Genomic DNA, 24062 nt, shown 5'->3' with positions numbered 1-24062 from the left:
CCATCTCTATCATTTCTCTTGTAAATAAAGTGTTAGATTTATTGACTATTCCCGAAGATTTGTTTCTATTAAAGGATTTAATATAACTTTCTTTTATGCTAAAAGTTATTAAAATTCGTAATATTGAAATATTTTAATTACTTACCCTACAATGTCGGGGGGTGGTACGTTTTTCAAAGCTTTAATCGTCGGCATTTCGAAGGCTTCACCACTACCAGGAAGTTTCCTATAATGAAATCATGCTGTGAGTTTATATATTAAATATTTTATTAGAAATATTTATTAAAAATCGTATCGTACGAGGCTTATTTTATCGCCATTTTTCTCCATATTCTAGACTTTCTACGGCTTATAAGTGAAGAAAACGAATAAATAAACAATTTAAAAATCGTAATTCGATAGTAAATTTAATAAATTAATAATAAAAAATAAATTTTTCCCTCGTTTTCCTAATTTAATAACGTTATAGAAGCGAATTTCCATGCAACAACAGAGCGCTCGCATCTTTGATTTTTTACACACGAAATTAGTAACTGTTTTTTATTTTTTTATAATAATAAATTTATTTAAATATAAAAAGCGAGCTTAAAGCTTATTAAATTGTGTATAAGAAGCGTATTTAATCTTTAAAAAAAACGGCATAAATAAGGCTACGTTTAAGGTAAATTACTGCGCATTATACACGGGTTTACACCATTTTTACGACTTTCTCCCTCGTGTAATTAAATTAGTAAATTGAAGAAGAAAATCGATAAGAAATAAATCGACACCCGATTAAATTTATAATCAAATTAATAAATAAAAATATTGAATTAACTTATATAAAAATTTTGTGAGAGATTGAATGTAAATATATAGGCTATATATATATATAGAAGAAGAGAGAAAAGAGAATTGTAAATCCTCATTATATGTCTCCCATGTGGAAGAAAGAAGCAAGTATAATCTGACCAGTTGTGGTTAGATTTCCTTCTTTGTCTGATCGGAAAATGTTCTCACTTTGCAATCTTCTAATCCTATTAACTAGTCCGGATGGAGATAATGTGTAAGCTGTATCACACTTGATCCGTGTATTTCTTTAGAATTAATTAAAATATTTGTAAAATATTTATATGTATATAATTTTATTAAAGAAAAGAATTTTTATCAAAATTTTTCAGCAAAAATATATTTTTTCCTTTGTTTTTTTTTTTATTGAAATGTCTAATTTGAATAATTGGTTAATTCGTTTTTCATATTTATGAATCTGCATTTACGAATCGAAATTGTAAAAACATAAAATAAAGTTTTGTATAATTAAGTTAAAACTTTAGTTTCTGTTTAATATATTTTTATTATTTTAACGAAAATTAATGTAAACAATAAATTAAATTCGACTTAATTACAATATATCTTTTACTTTTTTCATTATTCTGAATAATGTATCATTGAGAAACATTCCTAAAATAACGATTAAAGTCGAACCTCCCAGCAACGACCACCTCTAATCCGCGGCCTTTTTTTCGGGCAGGTCACTTTCCGAATTTCACAGAGAAATAATCGCCAAACAACGGCCATTCTTTACGTTCCCATCATTGACCGTTGTTTTGAGGTTACTTTTTCAATTTCCTAAAAAGTAACCTCCAAAATACGGCCATTTTTCCGTTCCCATCAGTTTCTGCTGTTTACAGGTTCGATCGTTTGTATTTACTATTTGCGCAAAAGAAAAATTTTGTATAATTCCTCGAGAGTCTTTCATACTACCGAATTATTTTTTTTACTGTATGATCTTTATATATAAACAAACAAACAAAAAATAGAATAAAACCTAAGTAAATAAGAATTTTTCGAGATGAAAAAGAGGAAGTTATCCACATAGATTTAGTTATATATATATATAATATATATAAAAAATATGGTTGCAGAAAGATGGTTCCAGATGATGAAAGATTGGAAATCACAAGAGAATAGAAGAAAGAATCACGCAAAGACTAGTTGCAGAGACGAGGAAAAAATAATAAAAGAAAAACTTGCAGAGAAAGAAAGGAAGGAAAGTCTTATAAAATAAAATATTTTAAACATAAAAATCTTCATAAAAACATAAAAATGTAAAAAGGAACATTTCACTTTCTCTTGTGAAATTTTACTTTTTACATAAAGAAATAAAAGTGTTGCACTGCAGAAAAAAATAGGAATTAATTAGAGAAACGTGAAGTTGTATTTCCGATTTCTTTTTTGTATGTTTACTTCATTTAACTTTGACTTTTGTAATTAAAATAATTTAGAGATTAAAAAAAACACTTTAAATCAATATATTTACACAAATATATTCTACGGTAAGGGAATATCAAGGGTATATCAAGGGCATCAAGGGTACATCAAGATAAAAGTGTATCGAGGTAAAATATATCAAGGAAGAAAGTATACTAAGGCAGCGATATATCGAGGGTATATCAAGATAAAAGATACACCAGATCTATCGAGGAAAAGATATACTAAGCCACCTGAAGAGTACTCTGCAGTACATCAAGAGTATATCAAGATAAAGATATACTAAGCCACCTAAAGGATACTGTACAGTATATCAAAGATATATCAAGGTAAAGATATATCGTGGATATATCGGATAAGATATAACAAAGGTATATTAAGGTTAAAGTATATCGATATACAGATAAGGAACTCAATATTATAGGGTGCTAATTAAAATCGAAAATATCTGATATTCTGTAGTAAGAATGTTTCCAGGGTTTTATCAAGGTAAGCAATATTAAAAGTATATCGAAGATAAACGTATATCAATATCAAGATAAGGGACAAAAAATCAAGAAATGTTATAGAGAACTAATTAAGATTTCTGTGAAACACATCCTTTATGTGTTATCATCTACAGTATCTCTCGTGTTTACGTATGATCTTACACGCTACAAGCTGCAAGAAATATGTGAAGAAATCAGAGAATACTCTTTAGTGTTCTACGTAAATTATTTCAAATTCAAATTTCGTTCAACTATAAGATCAATAACCTTTACAGATCCCATTCGAATCAATAACTGTTTCATTTTTGTTAATCTTTTCAGAATATGGCGATAATGTTAATGAAGCCATTTTATGTATTTTATCTAGAAATCGCCCCCAAATAAGTCGAGATCGATGAGAAAACTGTGTTATTTTTCTATGTACAGACCATTTAATACGTATACAATAGGATAGTGTCAATGAATATTTCCATTGGATGGAGCCATAATTCAAAGTCATAACAAAGCGGGTAGGACTTTTGTATTCTGCAAATTTTTAAAGAGAAACTTTGCAAAATAACAATACAGCAATATAAAATATAGATTAGAAATTCAATTTTTCCTCATTATTATCGATTTGTTCTATAAATTTTTTTTCTGTATCTACAGTAATTTGGTGTTATATCGAAGTATTTTGATACTGTATTTAAATATTGTATATTGAATAGAACTTCACCCCGTACTCTATGTATAATTTAAGTTCTTTTTCCTCTTATATTTCAAGTACACAGATAATGCTCTCATTAATGAGAGCATCATCATTTTTTGGAGGGTTTAGTGTGTATTCATAATTTCAACTCCCTCTGCTAATCATTTTTTCAAATCGTATCCAACCCCCCCCCCTCATGATAAGAATATGATATTTAACTTGTTAAATATATATATTAACGGGTTAAAACAGGTTTGAAATCCTTCCTTAAAACGAATACACTTTCGTTAACCGACATCTGCACGAAAAATAAAGTGTAAAACATTATTTTTATAGAGGGGAAGATAAATATTTACGTTTTATTTTCGTGCAGGTGTGTAAAACTTTGACGTTCGTGGAGCTTTGTGTTAAATTTAAATTATTTTTAAAGATAATCCAGTGATAAGAAGTAGAATTAATTGATACAAACAAATGCTGGTTTATACACCTGATAAAGTTTGCTGTAAGTAATTGATGAAAGCCTTACCTTCTATCTCATCCCTTCTCTTCCTTGTTGACCTAATCTCGCCTCCATGTGTTATGGTACCTTAATCTCGACTTTCCCTGATCGTTTGATGAAATCATAAAAATTTAATTATGATTAAGAGATTTTATTAAGACTAAATTGATTTCCCTACTCTCTTCTGATCGTAAAATAAGATTATAAAATGTAATTTTCCCCCCTTCTTAATCAAGTGATGAAGAAGATGACGAAGATGATGGAGGATGCATGGAACGTAAGAAAAAGTCACTAATTAAAGGTGAAAAAATGCATTTATTTTCAGTATTTTATCTGTTTTTACGCCGATTTAAAGTATTTTAAGTCATTTATTTATTTTTTACAAGAAATGTACAGTACTTGTATATAATGGGCAGATGTTTAACTTTAAATGTAAGTTTTATGTGTAAATTTAATTGCAAATTTTTACAGTAATTAAAAATATTTTTAGTTCTATTAAAATTAATTATAACATATTAATGATAATTATTCATTTTAAAACAAATTAATCAAATAAAAAAGAGTCGACCCAAAGATCGGTTAACCGAATTATACAAAAATGCCACCAACTCGTTTAACTAAATTTTGGTCCGCTCTTTACATTTGTAATTTTTAATTTAATTATTTAAGTTCATTAAAAAACGATTTATTCGGAAATTCTTAATAAATTATTTTAATTGAAATTTTTAAAATCAATTAAATTAGTTTAATAAATTTAATTAACAAATGGGAAATTAATTTTAATTTCTGATGAATTTCTTACTGTCAGGAGAATATTTTTATCATCTTCAGATATTGTAAATTGCTAAATTTATCATTTCTGAATACAGAATTTAATTTTAATTTTAAAAAATGTTATGTAAAGTCGAATTTGCATAGTTTTAATTAATCAAAATATTATGTTTAATATATATTTTCTTTTTAAAAATCAAGATTAATAAATACTTTTTTTAATAATTGTTAATCTGCTTCAATAATTTCTCATCTATCGTAAGGATAATACAGAAAATTCATTAAACTGCTTACGAATTTCAAATTTAATAAACGATTATTAAGGAGCAGGGCCTATTCAAGGATCCAGGTTGAGAAAAGGAAGAGAGTATGTGATGGTGAGAGATTCGAGAGGGAAGAGCTGTTCGAATGTCTAGGTTGAAGAGAAGAAAAGAGTGAATGTGATGGAGAGAGATTCAAGAGGGTAGTGCGAGTGTCCAGTTTAAGAAAGGAAGAGAGTACGTGTAAGAATTGAGGATCTAGGCTGAGGATCTAGAGCATAAGAATTAAGAATCTAGGCATAAGAACTGAGGATCTAGGCATAACATTTGAGGATCTAGGCTGAAGAAAGGAAGTGAGTGAGGGGATGAAAATGAGGATAAGAAGAAGCAGAGAAATTCCCAGTAGGATACTAAGCAAATAGGATGAATTAAAAAATAAATATAAAAAAAGAATAGAAACTATAAAAATAAATATGATATTTGTTGAGAAATATTTAAACAGTTGTAATTATACAAAGTATTGATAACAGCTTCACTACAAAGATATAGCGAGACACTCCAGTCGAAGGCAATACAACTCCAAAGTAGTATTTACAAGAATATGTAAGATAATAAACAATAAAGCCACTGAGTGGCTTCCTATGAAAAAGTAAAAATTAAAAATTTATAATAAAATTATTCTGATTTTCATTATATTTTTCAAAATTTAAATTTAAAAATATAATTTTGAAAGTATTAGTCACAGGATCAGATAACAAAATAAAGAAATTAATGATTCACGAAAAGAAATATCTAAATGAGAAATCGAAACCAATTACGCTGAATTATCACTCAGAATTACTCGTAATTACACTACTCAATGGCTGGAGTGCATCCGTCTTAACTATTCTTTATGTTTAAGTGAGATCATTCAATAAGATAAATGTATTTAAAATATCTGCAAAGTTAAATACTTTATTTTTATTTTTAAAAAAATAATTATAAATCTAAAAAATTGCGATGATTTTACAAATAAATCTCAATAATTTCATAAATTATTTATGAATATTTTTATAAATAATAAAACTTGTATATTGAAACTCTTGCGTTCTTTTTGCACACAGTTCTATAAATAATCTTAATTATGTTTTTAGTAGAATTTAACAGAAGCATAATCTTATTTTATTGTCTTTATTGTTCAAAATTCACCCCACAATGTGTCCTACTTTCATCTAAACATTAGTTTTCTCCACTCTTCTGCACCCTTCCAATCTTCATCTCCATCACTCGTCCATCTCCTCATCTTCTCCTCCTTTGTGATAATTCCCATACACGTTCTCAGTCATTTTTCTTCTATCATTCTTCCTTTTTATCATTCTTTATTTTATTATATCTTTTATTTATATCGAACGTGAAAGCATCTTTATTCAGTATTGTCTCTTACAATCATCATCTCAAAGAGCATCACAAATCCTCTCATGGAATTAAAATACTATTCCTTAATTTGTCTTGATATGCTTATTTGAATAAATATATTATAAATTTCATTTAATTTTGTACTCAAAAATGTAAATCCTGCATATGTTAAGATAAGAAGAAATGGGATTTTATTTGCTTTTTTGTATATAATAGATAAAGAATGCTTAAAAATATTAAATCCCTCTTACAAGAAACCATTTTAAGTAAATCTGTAAGAGATAGAAACCATTAATTTTAATTTTTGAACAAAGAAAAACCAAGAAGTTGATGGAAATCGAATTTACTATCTTCCAACCTCATGCTTAAATTACTGTTATCTCGAGAAAACAGCAGCGAAAATAAATATTATATTGTATTAAATTACGTTAAAGATGTTAATTATATATTTTAATTTATTATAAATTCCAGAAATGAATATTTTTATTAAATTATGTTTAATAATTTAATTACAAATGATTTTTAATTTAATAAATGTATATGATTTTTATCTCTTTTATTCAATTAATAGGGAATAATATTAATAAAATTGAAGAAAATTTCGATAATTATTACACTTTATCACAAATTTTTAATGTCTCGGATGCAACTAACGTAGGAAGATGCTTGCTCTTGGTCTTCCATTTATGAATAACGAGATTTCAATGATCTCGTACAAGACGATGTAATGGCACACTGCTGATAAAAATATTGTCAGACAAATTCCTCATCTGAGCAACATCACATATTCATTACACTTCACGTCACGTGTTCATCTCCGCAATTTATGTACCTTCCAATACAATAAAATGCGTATAAATGTATGCTTAGACGTGTAGAAACATCAGCTTTAATCTCTGTATCAGGACAATTCGTTATTTTATATTTTAATGCATGGCTTAACTCTAGAAATAATGTTAATTTATCGCTTATTTCGTGTAAAATATACTATCAGGACCTTCTCTTCTCTTTCTCATTCCCCTTTCTTCGAGTCTAGCAGGTTTAATAAGCTGCTCCACCCCCTAATAGCATAAAAAAACATACAGGGTAGTCCAAAAGTCAAACAATACGATGGTCCAATTTTAACACTCTTAAAGTAAACCTCGGGCCACCCTGTTGTATATAATTGTGATTACGAACATTACATTATAAAATAGTTTAAATTTTTGATGTTAAGGTGCGTAAAAAAAAAATTGCTAAAAATTCAAGCATTAACTTTAATTAATTAATTATATTTGGATATAATTAAACGTATGACGTTCAGTTTTAATTAAAATTAATTAAGTAGTGTTTAAAATTGTAATTTTATTTATTTTTTTCGATTTTTATACTTAAAAAAACTCTATTTTAATTATTATTATTATTAATTTTAATTTAAATTTTAATTTTTATTCAATAGAAAGTTAAATATTTTAACGATTTTTTTAATTTTTTTAAATTAGAAACATCATTTCAACAGTCGATATCATTTAAATTGAAAGAATTATGAAGTATTTTTTCATAAATATTCATTTCTCACAATTCCTTCCTCCATTTTTTCTAGAATTTTTTCTAGAATTAATCAAATAAAAAAAATTAATCTTTGATAAGTTACTCTTCTTTATATGTAAATTTTTTGATTAAATTTTTAAAAATTTTTTAATTAAAAAATACATTTTAATATACCAATTTTGGAAATTTTTCTATCTTCAATTTTTGATTTATGAGCTGTAAAATTTAACATAAAAAAATAATAAATCCTTAAAATACAGTATATGATAATTAATCTAAATAGCATTAAAGTGATGGACATTTTCTTCTTGCAAACTTAATAATAAATTTATATAACGATATAAACTTATAAAGTTATTATTTATTTTAATATTAAGCATTGTTTTAATACGTGGTTAAGACCTACATGCCCACCAGTGCCCGACTAAATAACACTACTAGGCAATGTTAGTAAGTCGCGGGTTCGTACCTCACCAACGGCTAGTCACGTGGAGTTTTCCAGGTGTTCTTCACGTGTCTAACATTCAAATAGGGAACCAGTTTCGTATAGTTTTCTGGGTGTTTTTCACGTGTAAGGGATAAGTTTCCTGTAACTAAACACTGTTTGTAGGACCTGGTTCGCACCTCACCAAGATTTTTCGGGGTTTTCTTTACGTGTCACCGAACTAGGGACTAGTTTCCTATAGATTTGACCCCTTGTTGGATTTCCTCATTCTTTTAAGGATGCTGAGGTAACCAGTACTTTAACTGGATTTAAACACGAATAAAACTTAAAAAATTCTCTTCCCACAGCTCGTCTTATAAAATTATAATAAATTTTTAAAGTTATTTAGGATGAGGGAGGAGTAAATTACACTTTTAGGGATTATTAAACCCACTTTTCTCACAGGAAGCAATGCCAACTTACGGGGATAATTTTTTAAAAATACGTATTGTGACGTAGAAATTTATTATTTTTAATAAGAAAAAAATTTTAGTAATTCTCTAGCTGTGGTAAGAGAACTTTATAATAGTAATATACGAGGGTGTATGGCAATAGATTCGCCTGACAGAGACGGAAATTAAGGCAATGTTTACCCTGTCTTGAACCTCTTTGGACAAAGTCACGCTGTAGCTAATCGATAGCTAGGCAAATATAGACCCGGGGAGAAAACCAATTTCGAAATGGAAGTGTCACCCGAAGGCACGCGCTCAAGGCACGAAGTCTCAGTTATTTGTTAGATTTTCACGACAATCAACACCACATCAGATTGTTTAAAACATAATTAAAATATAGATGAAGTTGTATATCAATCATACTTCCAGCATCTTACTTACGAGTAATAAATTATTAAATATTTAATAATTGAGACCCCGTAACCTTGTTAAATATGTAATTAAATTAGCTTAAAAAATAACCTTTTTTCATTAAAATTAACCCCTCTACTCGAAGAGGAGACGTTTTAAAAAAAGGGAGTGAGTGGTTTATCAATTAAAAAATCAATTAAAATATAAAATTATTAATTTTATTTTTGAAAAATATTTTAAAGAATTAAGTTTATTTTATTATTTTTTATTTTCTGACATTTAATTTTTATTTATTTATTTATTTATTTATTTATTTTATAGCCAAACAATTAGATGAGATGTTCGTCTCTCCTTGATAATTGGATAGAAAAATGCTTGTTTTCTAATTTTAAAAATGTTTAATTCACTTAATAATTATTCTAAATGAGAAAAACATTTTAAATTTCTTATATTTATTTAAAAATATGCAAATTTATTTTTATATTTTACTTTTGTTGATGTATTTCTGAGTAAAAATGTATTTTATTTAATGAGAAACCGAGTGAATTTTTCTTTTTGTGTGTGTGTTTATGTGTGTATGTGTGTGTTAAACGTAAACAAGTGAACATTTTTCCTCTTTTTGTAAATATTTATATACAAAAATAAACATTTAAGCTCATATAAGTTATAATAATAAATTATATTTTTATTATTTTATTTAATCAGAAAAGTTAGGGAGAGAGTAGTAAATAGGCTGAATGAATTAAGATCGAATTCTATAATTAAATACGCTCAAACCTCGATATAACGCCTCCATTCACTTTATTCTGAAACTAACGCTAAACCGAAGTGGTTCCAACAACGAGTTTAAAGTTTTAGTGTTTTGAAAGTCACGTTATTTGGCGACGACATAATATTGACTGTATATAGAAAAGTTCTTTCAGTCTGTATACAGATATATATACAGTATATATCACTTATATATCTATAGACCGCTGACTCTTTATAGTACAAGACTAAAATTATTTTTTACTCATAAATAAAATTTAATTATAATAAAATAAAACCTTTATAAATCCCTAAAACACGAATTATAACACCTTAATTTATTATTCTTATTTTTTTATTATTATTATTATTACTAATTTAAACAATTGTTCAATAATTTTTCTTGGAGTTTGTATTTTAATCAACATTTAACAAAGGAAACAGGAACGAAGGGAATAGAAATTAAACAAGAGAAGCTCCAAGTCATGAGAAAATCTTGGAAAAAATAATAATATACAGCAAAAATTTTCGTCTAATAATATATATATATATAATATATGTGTATATATATATATTATCACAAGCAGGGATTTCGTCATACAACTTCCACCATATTTACACAGTAAGATTGAAAGATGCGGCATGCATGACGTGTAGATATCTTTAACATCCCTCTGCAAATAAAGACGTTGCTATAGCAACTGGTATTCAAATTCCCATTTCTTTGACTTTTTTCTTCCCTAAATACACATGGAGAAATGATTTAATCATCGACAACTCAATATTTGTAACCTTTCTTTAAATCTAGGAGGATGTAGAGAAGGAAGAAACAGAAGAGGAGAAAGAGAGAAAGAGAGAGAGAAGGATGAGAGAAGGAGAAGAAGGAAGAGGGGAAGGGAATTTCTTTTTTAAAAAAAATACTTATTTAATTTTAAATTTCCGCTTAGTGTAATCAACAATAAGCATTGTACTGTACAGTACGTGTGTTATTAAATTGTTAAAGTATCGACTTCTTGGGGGCATATTTCAATTGACGTAACGAGTGGAGCTGGCTGCTTCATTACCCATGACTAGAAGTGGATAACGTGTTATCTGACTATAAATGATGTTCAAAGATGGAACTGTAAAGCTCTATCTATTGACCGTACGACTAAACGAAATGTCTTATAACCACAAATGAGTTTCCTATTGATTATCTCATTATTATCATTCCCAAATACTAAATAATAAATATACACACCTCTTTATTATAAGTTTCTTTAACTTTCTTCTGTAATTTATCTGTTTAAATACTCTAATCCCATTATAAAATTTATAATATTAAATTGTTTATTCTTTAATTTTGCAATAGACAATGCTGTAATCAACTAGGAATTACCACTTCCCTGATAATTTCTCTAATTAAATTTTTAAATTAAATATTTATTAATTATTTTAGTAATAATTAAAAACAATTTAATTTAAATATTTTAATCAGTTTTTTTAAATTTTAACTCTACACCTACTTGTTACTGAATACTACGTTTGCGTCACTTGATATCCTATTTATAGAATTATAATTATAATTAATTTATTAATTAATATTTAAATCAAACAATGAATTATATAGATAATCATTTTTTATTCTTTAATTGTTAAAATAATTAAAGAACAATTAAATTTTAATGTTTTAAACAAATTTTAACTCTACCTCTACCCGTTACTTAACGCTACTTACTCACATCTCTTGATGTTTCCATGGAATAAATTGTTTATTTTTGTATTTTTAAACAATTCACAACATTATAATTTGTTAAAATATTCTTTCCTCTGTTTATTTTTCTTTTCTTTTATTATTTTTTTACATATTTTCCTTAGAAAACATTCATTAAAGTTTTTATTCCGTTGTAACGTGTTGTAGTCTATTTATATCCTGTTTAATCTTTAAAGAAACGTTGAATGCACGTTTTATATCTCAATTTTTTTTTTGTATCTGAATTATTTATTTTAAAATTTTTATTCTCAATTCTAAACATATTTAAATAAACTCTTATAAACACGTTCCTGCAACCATTCAATTTGCAGCGCTTAGAAGCGATTGTAATGAAGCTTTAACTCTTAAAAAAAAGCATTAATATTTTAATTTTAAAATGTAATAAAATTATTTAGAATTAACTAAAAACAATTAAAACTACGATTAAATTTAAATTGACAATTGATAATTATAATTAAATCCTCCCTCTCTTAATCTCTTTAAAATCTTAAACTCGTAACAAAATTCATTAAAACGATTTTTAATTAATTATTTATATTTATATCAATTTTTAATTTGTAGAAATAACCTTTTAATATCTATTAATACATTCCTTTAGTAATTAAAAATTCAATTATATTAATTATTTAGCTTGTATTTTTAATTAAAATGCCTATTTAAAAAAACCATAAAACGATTCAATTAATTACAATTAAAATTTTAAGAAAGTTTTGGAAAGTAAATTATATATTGAAAATATAAAAGAGAGGCCCAATTGTCAGTTAACAGCTCTTTGTTTTGTACAGTACGTTCCGGTCACAGTGTGAGAGTGAATTATAACTGAATTCCTTCAAGTGACGTAATTTGTGTATTGAACACAAGAAGGATCTCATTTTAAACAATGCTTTATTGTTTACACGAAACAAGTTTAGTCTCTACAATGATTAAATGACATTTGGATCACCCTGCATTATTTTTATTCCTTAAAAATACTCCCTTTTTTTGATTGTTTAAACACGAATTTATTTTATATTTTTAAATATAATCAAATCAGCAAAATATATATTAAAAAAATAATCTTTAAAATTGGATTACAGTAAAGATTTACGCGAAGAATTCTTATTAATTAGCGATTTTCTGCTTAATAAATTTTTAAATATGTAGAGTAGAATAGGAAATTATCCTTATCTTATTTAAATAATAATAGTAATAATAATTAATTCTTCAGTTTATAATTTCCGAAGAGAATATTTTAAGTAAGAAAACTCAGGAGGAAGTGAACTTAATTTTTATTTTGTAGGACGAGACTTATTTTATTTTTCTACCGGAAATTTCATTTTGTAGGATAGTTAATTTTTCAGAAATATATCCTCTCAGGAACTTAAGAACAGAATCTAAATCAACTCAAGAAATATATAAATCTTTACTTGACGTTAAAGTTACTTTTATGAGAAATTACTTTTGATATTAAACACGTCACAATTTAACAATCCACTTGTTAATACTACGCTTGGAAAGATGTCGATATTGTTTCATATCTGTATTATTATCTTATTTTTATACAAGCTTACAAGACAACAGAAACCATATGAAGAATCTGAAATCGTTCATTTCAGTATATATGGCTTCCAAAGTTAACCACACAGAATGACAATATCTCCCCGTTAATCCAGACACTAACATCCGACAATGTCTGAGTCACACATCCCTGGCCATCATCTTCTATAGAAGAAGCTTATTGAATGAGAACAGTGCCGTCTATCGCTGTTTAATAGCCCTCTTCCTCTCTCTCGCTCTCTCTCTCTTTCTCTCTATCCCAATTCATGCGATTTCCCTAGCAGAAGTAAAGCGAATAAGATAGTTGCCAGACATGTCAATGTACACTGGCGCCTGTAAAGGACACTTTCCATCTAAACATCTTTGTCGTAAGGAAACGATTTTTTAAGTTTCGTGCATTAACGAAGGGATAAAGGCGATTGGTATGTACCGTTTTCGTTAAATAATAGGAACCAAATTATATAAAATACGATAAACCCACCAAAAAACATAATTATGTAGCGCTTAATCGTAACTAAGTCTTTTAAATGTTAACTTCTTTTATTCAGTTAAATGCACCCTCGCACGTTTTCTGTTAAAAAAATTAATAAATTTTATTAATAAAGTGCTTAATATTCTTATATTCTATGTAAGAAAATCTTAATTTATTAAGATTTTTAACATTTAAAAGTCGGAAGACTCTTGGAGACTTACGACAATTTTATAATATTTTTCTTAAAATATAAGGCATTAATTACATAAAATAAAACATTCTTCTCCGCGTTTCCTCACAGGAATTTAGATTTTTTTAAATAATTATTATATTTTTAATAACCTTAAAAAATTGATATGAATTATCACGCTGTATGAAAGGTCAGAAGGTTACAACTGCGAAATCTTTGCAGAGGAGCTTAAAATAAATACAATTTCCTTAAATTTATCGCACTTTATTAGAGAAGATAAAAGTGTTTTTCTTTGTACGAGCTCTCTAATGAAGTCAGTCAATTGTCGAACTCCCAAAAGACTGCCATTCGCTGTCCCGTAATGCAATCCCCCGATAAGTCAATTTATTCTTTGCAAGCTCCTCTACTAACTTCATACTATTAGCATGATGTCATTGTCGAAAAGTCGAGCGGGATTTGATGCAACTTTCTTCCAATTTGTTTACAACGAGATAAAGAAAATAATATTAAGTAAAAGCGCTACTTACATCACAAGGAGAGGAAGAAGATGATTGATCTTAACGCCTTGTTACCTCACCATTTATTAGAAATTATATGAAATTTTTATGAAAATTTATTTATTATTACATTTATAAATCTTTTAATTAAAAAAATGTGCAAAAATTTAAAGATTATCTGACAATATTTTATGCTTATATCCTTAATAAATTAGCTCTTAAGTTAAATTCTAGAAATTAAACACTATTAAATTAATAAGATAGAAATAAATGAGAATGTTTTTTTTTTAATTAAAAATAAGCAAAAATAAATCATAAAATCTGCTCGGTTTAGAGTTTTATACACTGTTTAAGTGAATAACGAAACAAACAACGATTTTCGTGACGTCTGATAATTTTCATTGTCACGAAAGCCATTACCTGGCTCTGATTTTTCTCCTTTTCCTTTAAAAAAATAGTAAAAAAAACCATTTAAAAATAGAATAATTCTGTTATTTTTAAATATAAAAATAATTTTAATATTTTATGCCTTTTCAGCATTGATTTAGTCTTAAAATTAGCCTTATTTAATAAAATTTTCCATTAAAAAAGTAATAATTTTAAACCATTAATACACTATGATTCGGAGGAGAGTCTATTGAAGAGAGGCTGAAGAATATTAATTTATAAAATTATTTATAAAATATTTCTGTAAAATGGTCGAAAATTAATTAAATAAACATGTATATTTTGTTTTAAATTAATTTATTATTTAATAAAATCAACTCGAGTCGATCTACGTATTGATGAAGTTGAATTGATCACATCTGCGTGCACCTATAGAAGATTACTCTGAGTACCAAAGGAAAATAAAGAGGAAACACCACTTGTTTTTGCTGGCTACTAGTCACATGATGCCATTAAGTTTCTAACCGACCCATAAACAATGTTTATGTGTGCACTGGAGACTTGTAAAAAAACAGCTTTTCCATTTGATGATACTTGCAAGGTGCACAATACACTTGGGATGCGGATTCACAATATTATAAGGTCAACTCTTCGTACTTTAGAGAGATTTTTCTCCAAATAAATTAAATTCTAAACAATCTCTAAACTTCTCAATCTAATTCCGTGTTTATCTGATACATTTTTTATTCGAATATTTTCATAATTTTTACATAATATCTTAATAAATCAAAATAAGTGAGGGGTTTTTTTAAATTTATTTCTTATTAATTCGTGTAAAATGGAGGAATAAATAAAAATAATATATTTTTTATACGTTTCCTTCAATGTTTTAATTAAAATTAAATTAATTTCCTGTATTAATTATCAATTACATGCTTAAATTTATAGCCATTTAGTTTAAATTTGTTAAAAATTTTTTATAGTTTAATTGGAACTTAATTTAATTAAAATTATTTCTTTATATGTGGCCCTAAGCTTACAGCATAAGAAGCCCTTCCTCCGTCACCAAACAATAATAGTTGTTATATAAACTGTATTTCAGAATAGAACGAGACCTTAAACTATAGCTTATACGTAAATTCGGTATAAATTATTATTTTTTAACGAATTTAATTTTAAAAATCTAAACTTTTCTTTATATAAACATCAATAAAACAATTATTTTATAAATTAATATAAAAATATAATATTTAATTAATTTTCTTCGAGGGAAAAGAAGGAGAAAAGATGTTGGAAGTTAACTATTTTGGAGAAGAAATGTTATTTGACAGTTATTCCTTCTTCTGTCATCCTGTGTCCATATTTCATGGCTTGACTACGGTTCATTGATCGTACATTCCCGTCATACACTGCGCCATAACTCCTTAGAGATGTGACATTTATTGTCACAACATGATGTACTTTAAGTCAAACAGGCTACACGACTAATACACTGCTGCATACAGAAACAAATATTAATATTTTTGTATATAGTGAAGGGCATAAAAAGAAATACACTGCTACATACAGAAGTAAACATTAAACACCTCTCACAACATACAAAAATATACACTGCAGCATAGAGAAACAACACTAAGCACCCCCTCTCTACATACAACAAAAGTACACAGTTTCTTTTATAAAACTAAGTTTTATAAAATAAAAATTGATCGGACAGCAACACAGGAATTTATAATTAATAATTCACTCTTCTGTAGTAGTGTTAAGAACTAGTTTCATCCACATTAACCGGAAATTACATCATAGAATCGGACTTAAAGAACGCACCAATAGATGCAGAATAATGCGATCAGCAGAATGGAAAGAGCGAGAGAGAAACAACGAAAACGCTTTCACCCCCCACAAAGACTGTATGGAATTAATCTTAATTCAATCTGCACATCAGCGTATGTGGAGTCCTCCGGGGTAGACAGAGGAGATACGCAAGGACGAACAATGAAAATGGCTAGAGACCAGCCACCGATAAAAAAAAATCATCATTGTAGACTATCACCAAATCTATTCGAGATCGAATTACTAAAGTTAAAAGTTTATAATTGCCTATACTTAAATTACATTAAACACTGTGTATAGAGGCATATTTGGACTCGTTGTGGCCCTACGCTGACAATATACAAGAGGCCCTTCCACCTTTACACAATAATAATTGGCAATACATCTATACATCTTGTATATAAGTTGTTTTTTGTATAGGATGCCCTTCTTCCTTTACAGGTAACAATGGCAATGTATGTAAGCTGTTTTTGTGAATAGAACGAGGCCCCCGTGGCTTGCCAAATTATGCACTTTTATATTCAAAAAATCCTACATTTTAAATTATATTAAAGAATACATATAAAGGTATATTTGGGTATATACGCGGAGACTTGTTATGGCCCTATGCTGATAACACACAAGGAGCCCTTTCTTTTTTATCAATGTATGTAAGCTGTTTTTGTGAATAGAACGAGGCCCGTCGTAGTGTTTAACAAATTATGCTCTGTTTATATTTATATAATCTTGCTTGTATTTTTAATTTTTTTTAAATTATATGAAAGATTGTTCGACGTTTGATGTGATGTTATATATTTTTCTTCACTTTAATTATTTTTTAGAAAAAAAAATAAAGATTTATGCGCTCCTATTATAGAATTTCCGTCATATTTTTTTGTATAGAATTCTTGACTTTATGCCTTATTTTCGAATTTATCTTTTGTAAACTAATTTGAAACGTTTCCTTGTAGATCCCCCTTTTTTTAAAATACCAAAGTGACTATGAAAGCTCATTATCGGATAATTTATTATCTACAACTAAATCGATAAAGTGCAGACATTTTCAGCGTTACAATTCATTCGCGTACCTTATAACCTTGAAAACACTACTTTAACACAGAAATTTAAATTAAAAACGAAGATTTCTACGCTTATACACGTGAAAAACACCGTAATTATTATATATTTTAAGTATTTGGAGAGAAGAAAATGTAAAGAAATATTGATTCACAGCTTCTAACTCGTGAAGATTAACATATTTCGAATTTTTTTTCACGGAAAAAAAGACTGGAAAGAATACAAGAATACAGATAAAATGGATTTATACAGAAGAAATAGTGTATAAAAATCCTGAAATCCTGATCCTGTAAGATGCTGGCTGAAAGGAGAGAAAGAAAGACGAGGTTGTTTAATGTATTCTGAACACCTGTCACTGAGTAAACACACGTTGAATAGAAATATTTCGAATGGTTTCTTCCATAAGATCACGTGTTGAACAGCCAATACTGCATAGAATACACCTATTCTATGTTAACCTACACCAAAGCAATTGTTTCTAATTATAACTTATTATTGATTTTCCTATATTTACATCCAAGTAACGTAAAATTATTTAAAATGATTGCATAAAGAATAAATTAACACAGAATTTAAAACAAAAATGTTTCAACCTTATCTGTTGTCTGTCTGTTATTATCATCGTAAGAGAGCCTTCGAGGATGTGGAAAGAAAGAAAGGGAATGAGAAGAAAAGTGAGAAGAAGGAGAGAAAATCATAATTTATATATATATAATTTTCAGAATCTTCTTTCAGTCCATTTTATTGTGCTCAACAATACCAGTTCTTAAGCTCACCACTGTAAAACCATTGAGTTTAGTGACGTAACAACTGATATATTAGAAACAGAGGCTTAGGTGTTGATGTTAACACCACTATGTGTCACTACACAAGTAGAAATTGGCATTCTATTATTAATAAACCAGATCAGTGTCTAAAAATGATCAGTTATTGTTAATTAATTTGAAAATTGCTTTAAAAATAGATTAAAATTTAAAGCTTACCCCATTCAAAAACGAAAAATTTGGATGAAATTTAGAGTTAATTAAGTTTATTAGGGATTAAAATGAGGACAGGATCTATAAACAAACTGAGTCTGTAGCTTAGGGCCTCACATGTAACGTTATTTGGTAGAAGGGAAAGGCCTGTTATGCGTTATATCCGAGAGAAATCCTTCATTTTCGTACTAAAAGGAGGGTAAATAGATTACGAATTGTGTAGATTTTACAGTTAAATGAAGAAAGTTGATGTACGCTGTTAGCAGGTTGCACGCATTTTGCTATTAGCTTTATTAAACTTGGAGGAATTTCCTCCTCTGAAGGTTATAAAAATTTCATTTTATTAATACATGTTTTTCTCGAACGTAAATGCTTTATTGGCATTAATTTTCATGTACAAATCGATTTTAAAAAATTAACTCTAATTAAAGTTTTCATTCATGAAACAAAAAATTTGAGCATCCTTCCTTTGTCAGGTGGCATTTTATACGAATGGAAGCATTTAAAACAGTTTAATAAATTAATTTTGGAAGTTTCACGTGTCTTAAGTATACATAATTAGAACATAACTTAATTTAATTTTTTAAAATTGAGTTTCACTAAAATCCGCCTGCTGATAAAATGGGATTTATAAGTTTAAACACGTTGAAATCACTTAAAAATTGTGTTATAAACATAAAAGATAATTATGATTAAATGATTTATCTCTTATTATATATATGAGAGAGAACGAACGGAAACGGAGAGGGACAATACTTTCCTCTATACAAGTCCCTTCACTATTGGTAATGGCCTTTGTTCTGTCCGTCCGCAGAGAACTGAACAATCGTCTAATGGGGTGTGTCTCCGACTGTCCCAACAACACGATAGGACAAGAGTAGTTCTCTCGTCCGAACATGACCCCTACAACTAGATCGATATCCATTTACATGTTATGCATTCTACCCATCTGCGGTATCTTCTGCGATGATGCATTAATGTGCCGGAAGGGCATTTAATATTGATCGAGAGGAGGCTTTTCTTTTATAGAAGAATATATACATATATACATACATATATATAAATCACATTTTTTAGAATAAATTTAGAAATTTAACCTATGACTTGTCGAAAGTGTGGGTGTGTTTGCGCGTGTTTGAATGTATTTTACGTGTGTGTGTGTTTTTTTCTTTTTGTCTTAATGTAAATTAAAATGTGTATTTAATGCTTCGAAATAGTTACAATAATTAGATTTATTCTTAGTGCTTACGTAAAGAGGGGAATAGCCGAAATCAATGGTTTACAGGAAAGACTAGCAAGATCCTATGGTTTGCAGAGGAGACTAGCAGGATCCTATAATAATTAAATTTGCTCTCATTCTCAGATAAGGGAGACTAGAAGATCCTATTATTTACAGAGATTAACGGAATCCTAAGGTTCAGAAGAAAGAATAAAAGAATTCTATAGTTCACAGGAGAGACTATCAGGATCCTTCGGTTTGCATAGGAGACTTGAAAGATCCTGTAGTAATTAGAACTACTCTCACTATCAGATAAGGGCGACTAGTAGAATCCTATGGCTTACAAAAGGGTCTAGCAGGATCCTATAATAATTAGATCTACTCTCACTCTTAGATAAGGATGGACTAGCAAAATCCTACGGCTTACTGAGAGGACTAGAAGGATCTTATGGTTTACACTCTTCACATAGAAGAGGGGGTCTGAAATTTAGGATTTATATAAATATATTAATATAATTAAAATTTATTTTGAGTTGTCGTAAAAAGATATTTTTTATTTTTTATGGCTTTTAGACTGATTGGAACCTCTAAATTCTTGGTATGCCAAAATAGAAAGTGGTACTGTGATGTATTATTACACTAAGAGGCAAAAACTGCATTAAGGTTATAAAGGATTTTTTATATTTATAAATCTAAATGCTACTTTAACTAGGCCAAATTTATAACGTTGTGTGGACCAAAATCTTCAGTTACAGCAATAAGTTAAAAATATTTTCTTATAAATTAATTAAATTTTGCTCAAAAATTGGGATATAATTGTATATAAATTAAACTTAAAGTATAATTTCCAGCTTTTATATTAAAATTATTAATTAATTTCTATAACTAAATAATTAAAATTAATCTCTATAAAACCCATTTGTTAGATTATATTCAAGATATTATTCTTATAATTTAATTATTTTTTTAAAAAATAAGATATTTTATAATTTATAAATGCATAAATTTTAAAACTAAATTTCCTCAAATTAATTGGCTTTGATGCATTTATTTTTATGCATTTGCAATTCATAAGTTCACTCGTTACGTCAGAATAGTGTACAGTACATTTTTACGTCAGCTTGATGTCATACTTAAATTTTTATTAACAAAAAAAGTGTAATAATGACGTCAATCTGACGTAAAAGTGTGTATTATCCCCACACCTTATGATAATGACTTAACTAACTTACCCTCTGTTAACACAAATCTACTGTATATTATTCGAGTAAGTGTTATTTAAAACACTGGAAATCACAGAGAAATCCCAAAACAAATCTGATCTTTATAGAATATGACAGAATCTTCTCGGATATCCCGCGATATGACGTCAGCACCGCACACAATTGATGTCCCTGTGACCTCATAAAGAATGCATTAGGAAGGAGCCTATTATATTACACTGTCTAGCCATTGTATGCTTTTAATATCTGGTTGACTGCCATTACCCAACAATGATTTAAAAGATTCATGAAATCAAATTAATGCACGCGAATAAAATCATATAATTATGTCACGAAAAATCGCGAAATATACCCGTGTTTAAAGGCCCTGTATAACCTGTTAAAATGCAGAAAGAGGTTATATTAAAATAATTTCAACTAAAAAAAAAGGAAGAAGAAGAAGGGGAAAAAACTGGGAATCAATTTTGCAGAGGGCAAGAGGAATGAATGGCAGTCGTGGCAGATGGCATCCAACTGGCTGTCAAGGGTCCTTCAAGACTCTATTAACGTTGGCTCTAGCTGCCTGTGACAGTGATGAAACAATAGAAAGTTGGAAACCCCTCCAAAAAAACCCTCGATTTTAAATATACCACTTTGAAGAATTTCATTAAACAATTCTTAAATTAGAATTTATATAAATACGTAAAAAATGTGCAAGTCAAACCCTCATTTAACGACAGTATAAATCGGCGCTAAATCGGAGTACTGTACTGTGCCTCAAACAATAGGAATTGTATATAGTAATGAAGTCTGAGCTTGAAGGTTTGAAGTGTTCCCTATTTAATATTTACATGGAAGATTCGTTGGCGCTTTGTGAGGGTGGCAATAATTACGAGGGCACTCTATCGAGGTTCGAGTTTATTCAATTCTTAATTTATTTTTTAAAAATTGTATAAAATATTACAACTAAAGCAATTTTTTTATTTGCGGAATATAAACAGAGCATTATCTTTCTTATCAGATAAGACGATGCTCTGTTTTATTTTTAAGGTTTGCAAGCATTTAAATTATTCAAAGACTCCTTTCATGTGTATACAGTATTTTATAATACCTAATTTATAAATCTGTACTGTAAATATTTACCTTAGACCATACATTGATTAAAGATTAATTGATACTTGATCATTTATGAATGATTCATTCTATCATCATCATTCTCTAATCCTTCGTTAAAGATGAGAACAATGAGATTCCTCGTGAAAATTTCCATTGTTTATATGCAAATTAGTTTAAAAATTCGATTTTTAAACCGAAATTTCAAAAGAAATGTGCTTAAGTGTCAATCTACTTGAGTACTGTGAGGCAGAGAATGACTGACGTTCTACTGTAAATGACACCAGGAATGCGGTAAATCGGGATGAAAGCTGTTTAAATTCTATACAGCATCATTCTATACAGCGTGCTGAGCATAAACTGGATGGTTTCCATGACTCCAACGATAAAACATCAACAGGATTGGGGTCAGAAGAGTTCGATAGTCATAAAATAGATCCATCACGTCCAATCTATCACGTGAAAATTGGGCACACAAATACTTCGTTACACTAGGATATTTTCGCTATCTTATATTAAACACTCGTATTAACAAAAGATAATTCTTTTATGTTCATCTCCATGCAGCATCTTTTCAAGAATTTCAGTTTTTAATTTGAAGTGTCTACAGACTTTATAAAACTAATGATGTATTTTTAAATAATTTAAAAAATTATAAATTAAATTATATTAATTTCGTTAAATATACGTTACAAAGGGGTAAAAACATCTATTATTTAGTTTAGTTAATTGGAGCATTTTAGGTGTGTTTTCAATGCTTAAAAATTGAATATTTTTAATAATAAATAAATTAAAGCTTTAATATTATAAATTATTTAGCAAAAAAACTAATTAATTCTTAATTTATAATTATGTACGCCCTACAAATTTATAATTTCAACAAGAATTTATTGTTTGAGAAGAGACTTTTACATATTGAAATATAGATTTATAATTTCAGGTGGTAAACGTCTTCATCTTTGAAAAGAAAAATAATAATTTATATCACTTTTTTCATGAAATTTAACTATTTAACTCAATTTTTATATTTGAAGCATATTTTTCATAAAATTTAAGGCATGTTTTTCATGGGCAAGCATCACGAGACTCAAAATCTATTCGAAATTCTCTGCTTCTTAAAGAATTATTTTTACGATTATCTTTTAATTTTACATTATAAATTATTCTAATTTAAATTCATTTTTTTATAATTAAAAACTCTACCTTCGATACAATTATTAATGCAGTAAAACTACCGAAGAACGGCCACTGACGAAAACAAAAAAGAAAAAAAATGGCCGTCGTTTGGGGGTTATTCTGTACTCAATTGAAAAACAGACTTCCCTGGAAAAATGGTCGCCGTTTAAAGGTGGCCGTTATTGGAGGTTATACTTAAAATTTTCAATAAAAATATAGATCATATCCTTGTTTACAACTTAAAATATGAAAAAAGTAACCTGTTTAACTTGAGCAATAACATTTAGACTGTTGGACAGTTTTAATAAAATTTAAAATAAAAAAATAAACTAAAATTGTATCAAATTTAATTATTTTTCTATTTAATTACTAAAATTTTACAGAATAAATAAATTTAATACAGTACAAGTTGCCAAAATTGATATTATTTATATGGAGTTATATATAGTTTTAACATGCTCGTGTAAGTTATATATGAAGATATATCCCAGAAATTGTCCATTCTAAACGGTGTCAATCGAATTAATGACAATATGTGTATAAAAATTGTAATTATGTTGATTGTAAGAAGAATCTAACGTGGAAAACTTGACTTAACTGTTTAATCTATCATTAAAGATGAAGATGAAAATAAAGAATATATACTACAATATTATGAATGAAATATTTTCTATAAAAAGGTAGTTTTTAGAAAAATTTTAAAGTATTTTATAAGTTTATAACTCTAATTTAAGTT

General features: G+C 27.8%; 1 protein-coding gene across 1 annotated transcript in view; it reads right to left on the bottom strand.

Moving 5' to 3' along the window:
- LOC136974914 (vesicular glutamate transporter 1-like) overlaps positions 1-24062 on the bottom strand; it is an 89333-nt gene that overhangs the window by 28350 nt on the left and 36921 nt on the right. Inside the window, exon 2 of the mRNA XM_067269939.1 lies at positions 146-226. Within this exon, the coding sequence (XP_067126040.1) occupies positions 146-226 (81 nt within the window). The remainder of the gene's footprint in view (positions 1-145; positions 227-24062) is intronic.

Source organism: Centruroides vittatus, unplaced genomic scaffold, assembly GCF_030686945.1.
Source record: "Centruroides vittatus isolate TY-2023 unplaced genomic scaffold, ASM3068694v2 contig_10, whole genome shotgun sequence".
Lineage (NCBI taxonomy): Eukaryota > Metazoa > Arthropoda > Arachnida > Scorpiones > Buthidae > Centruroides > Centruroides vittatus.
Note: the sequence above shows the minus strand (reverse complement) of the source record. Positions and strands in the feature narration are given on the sequence as shown.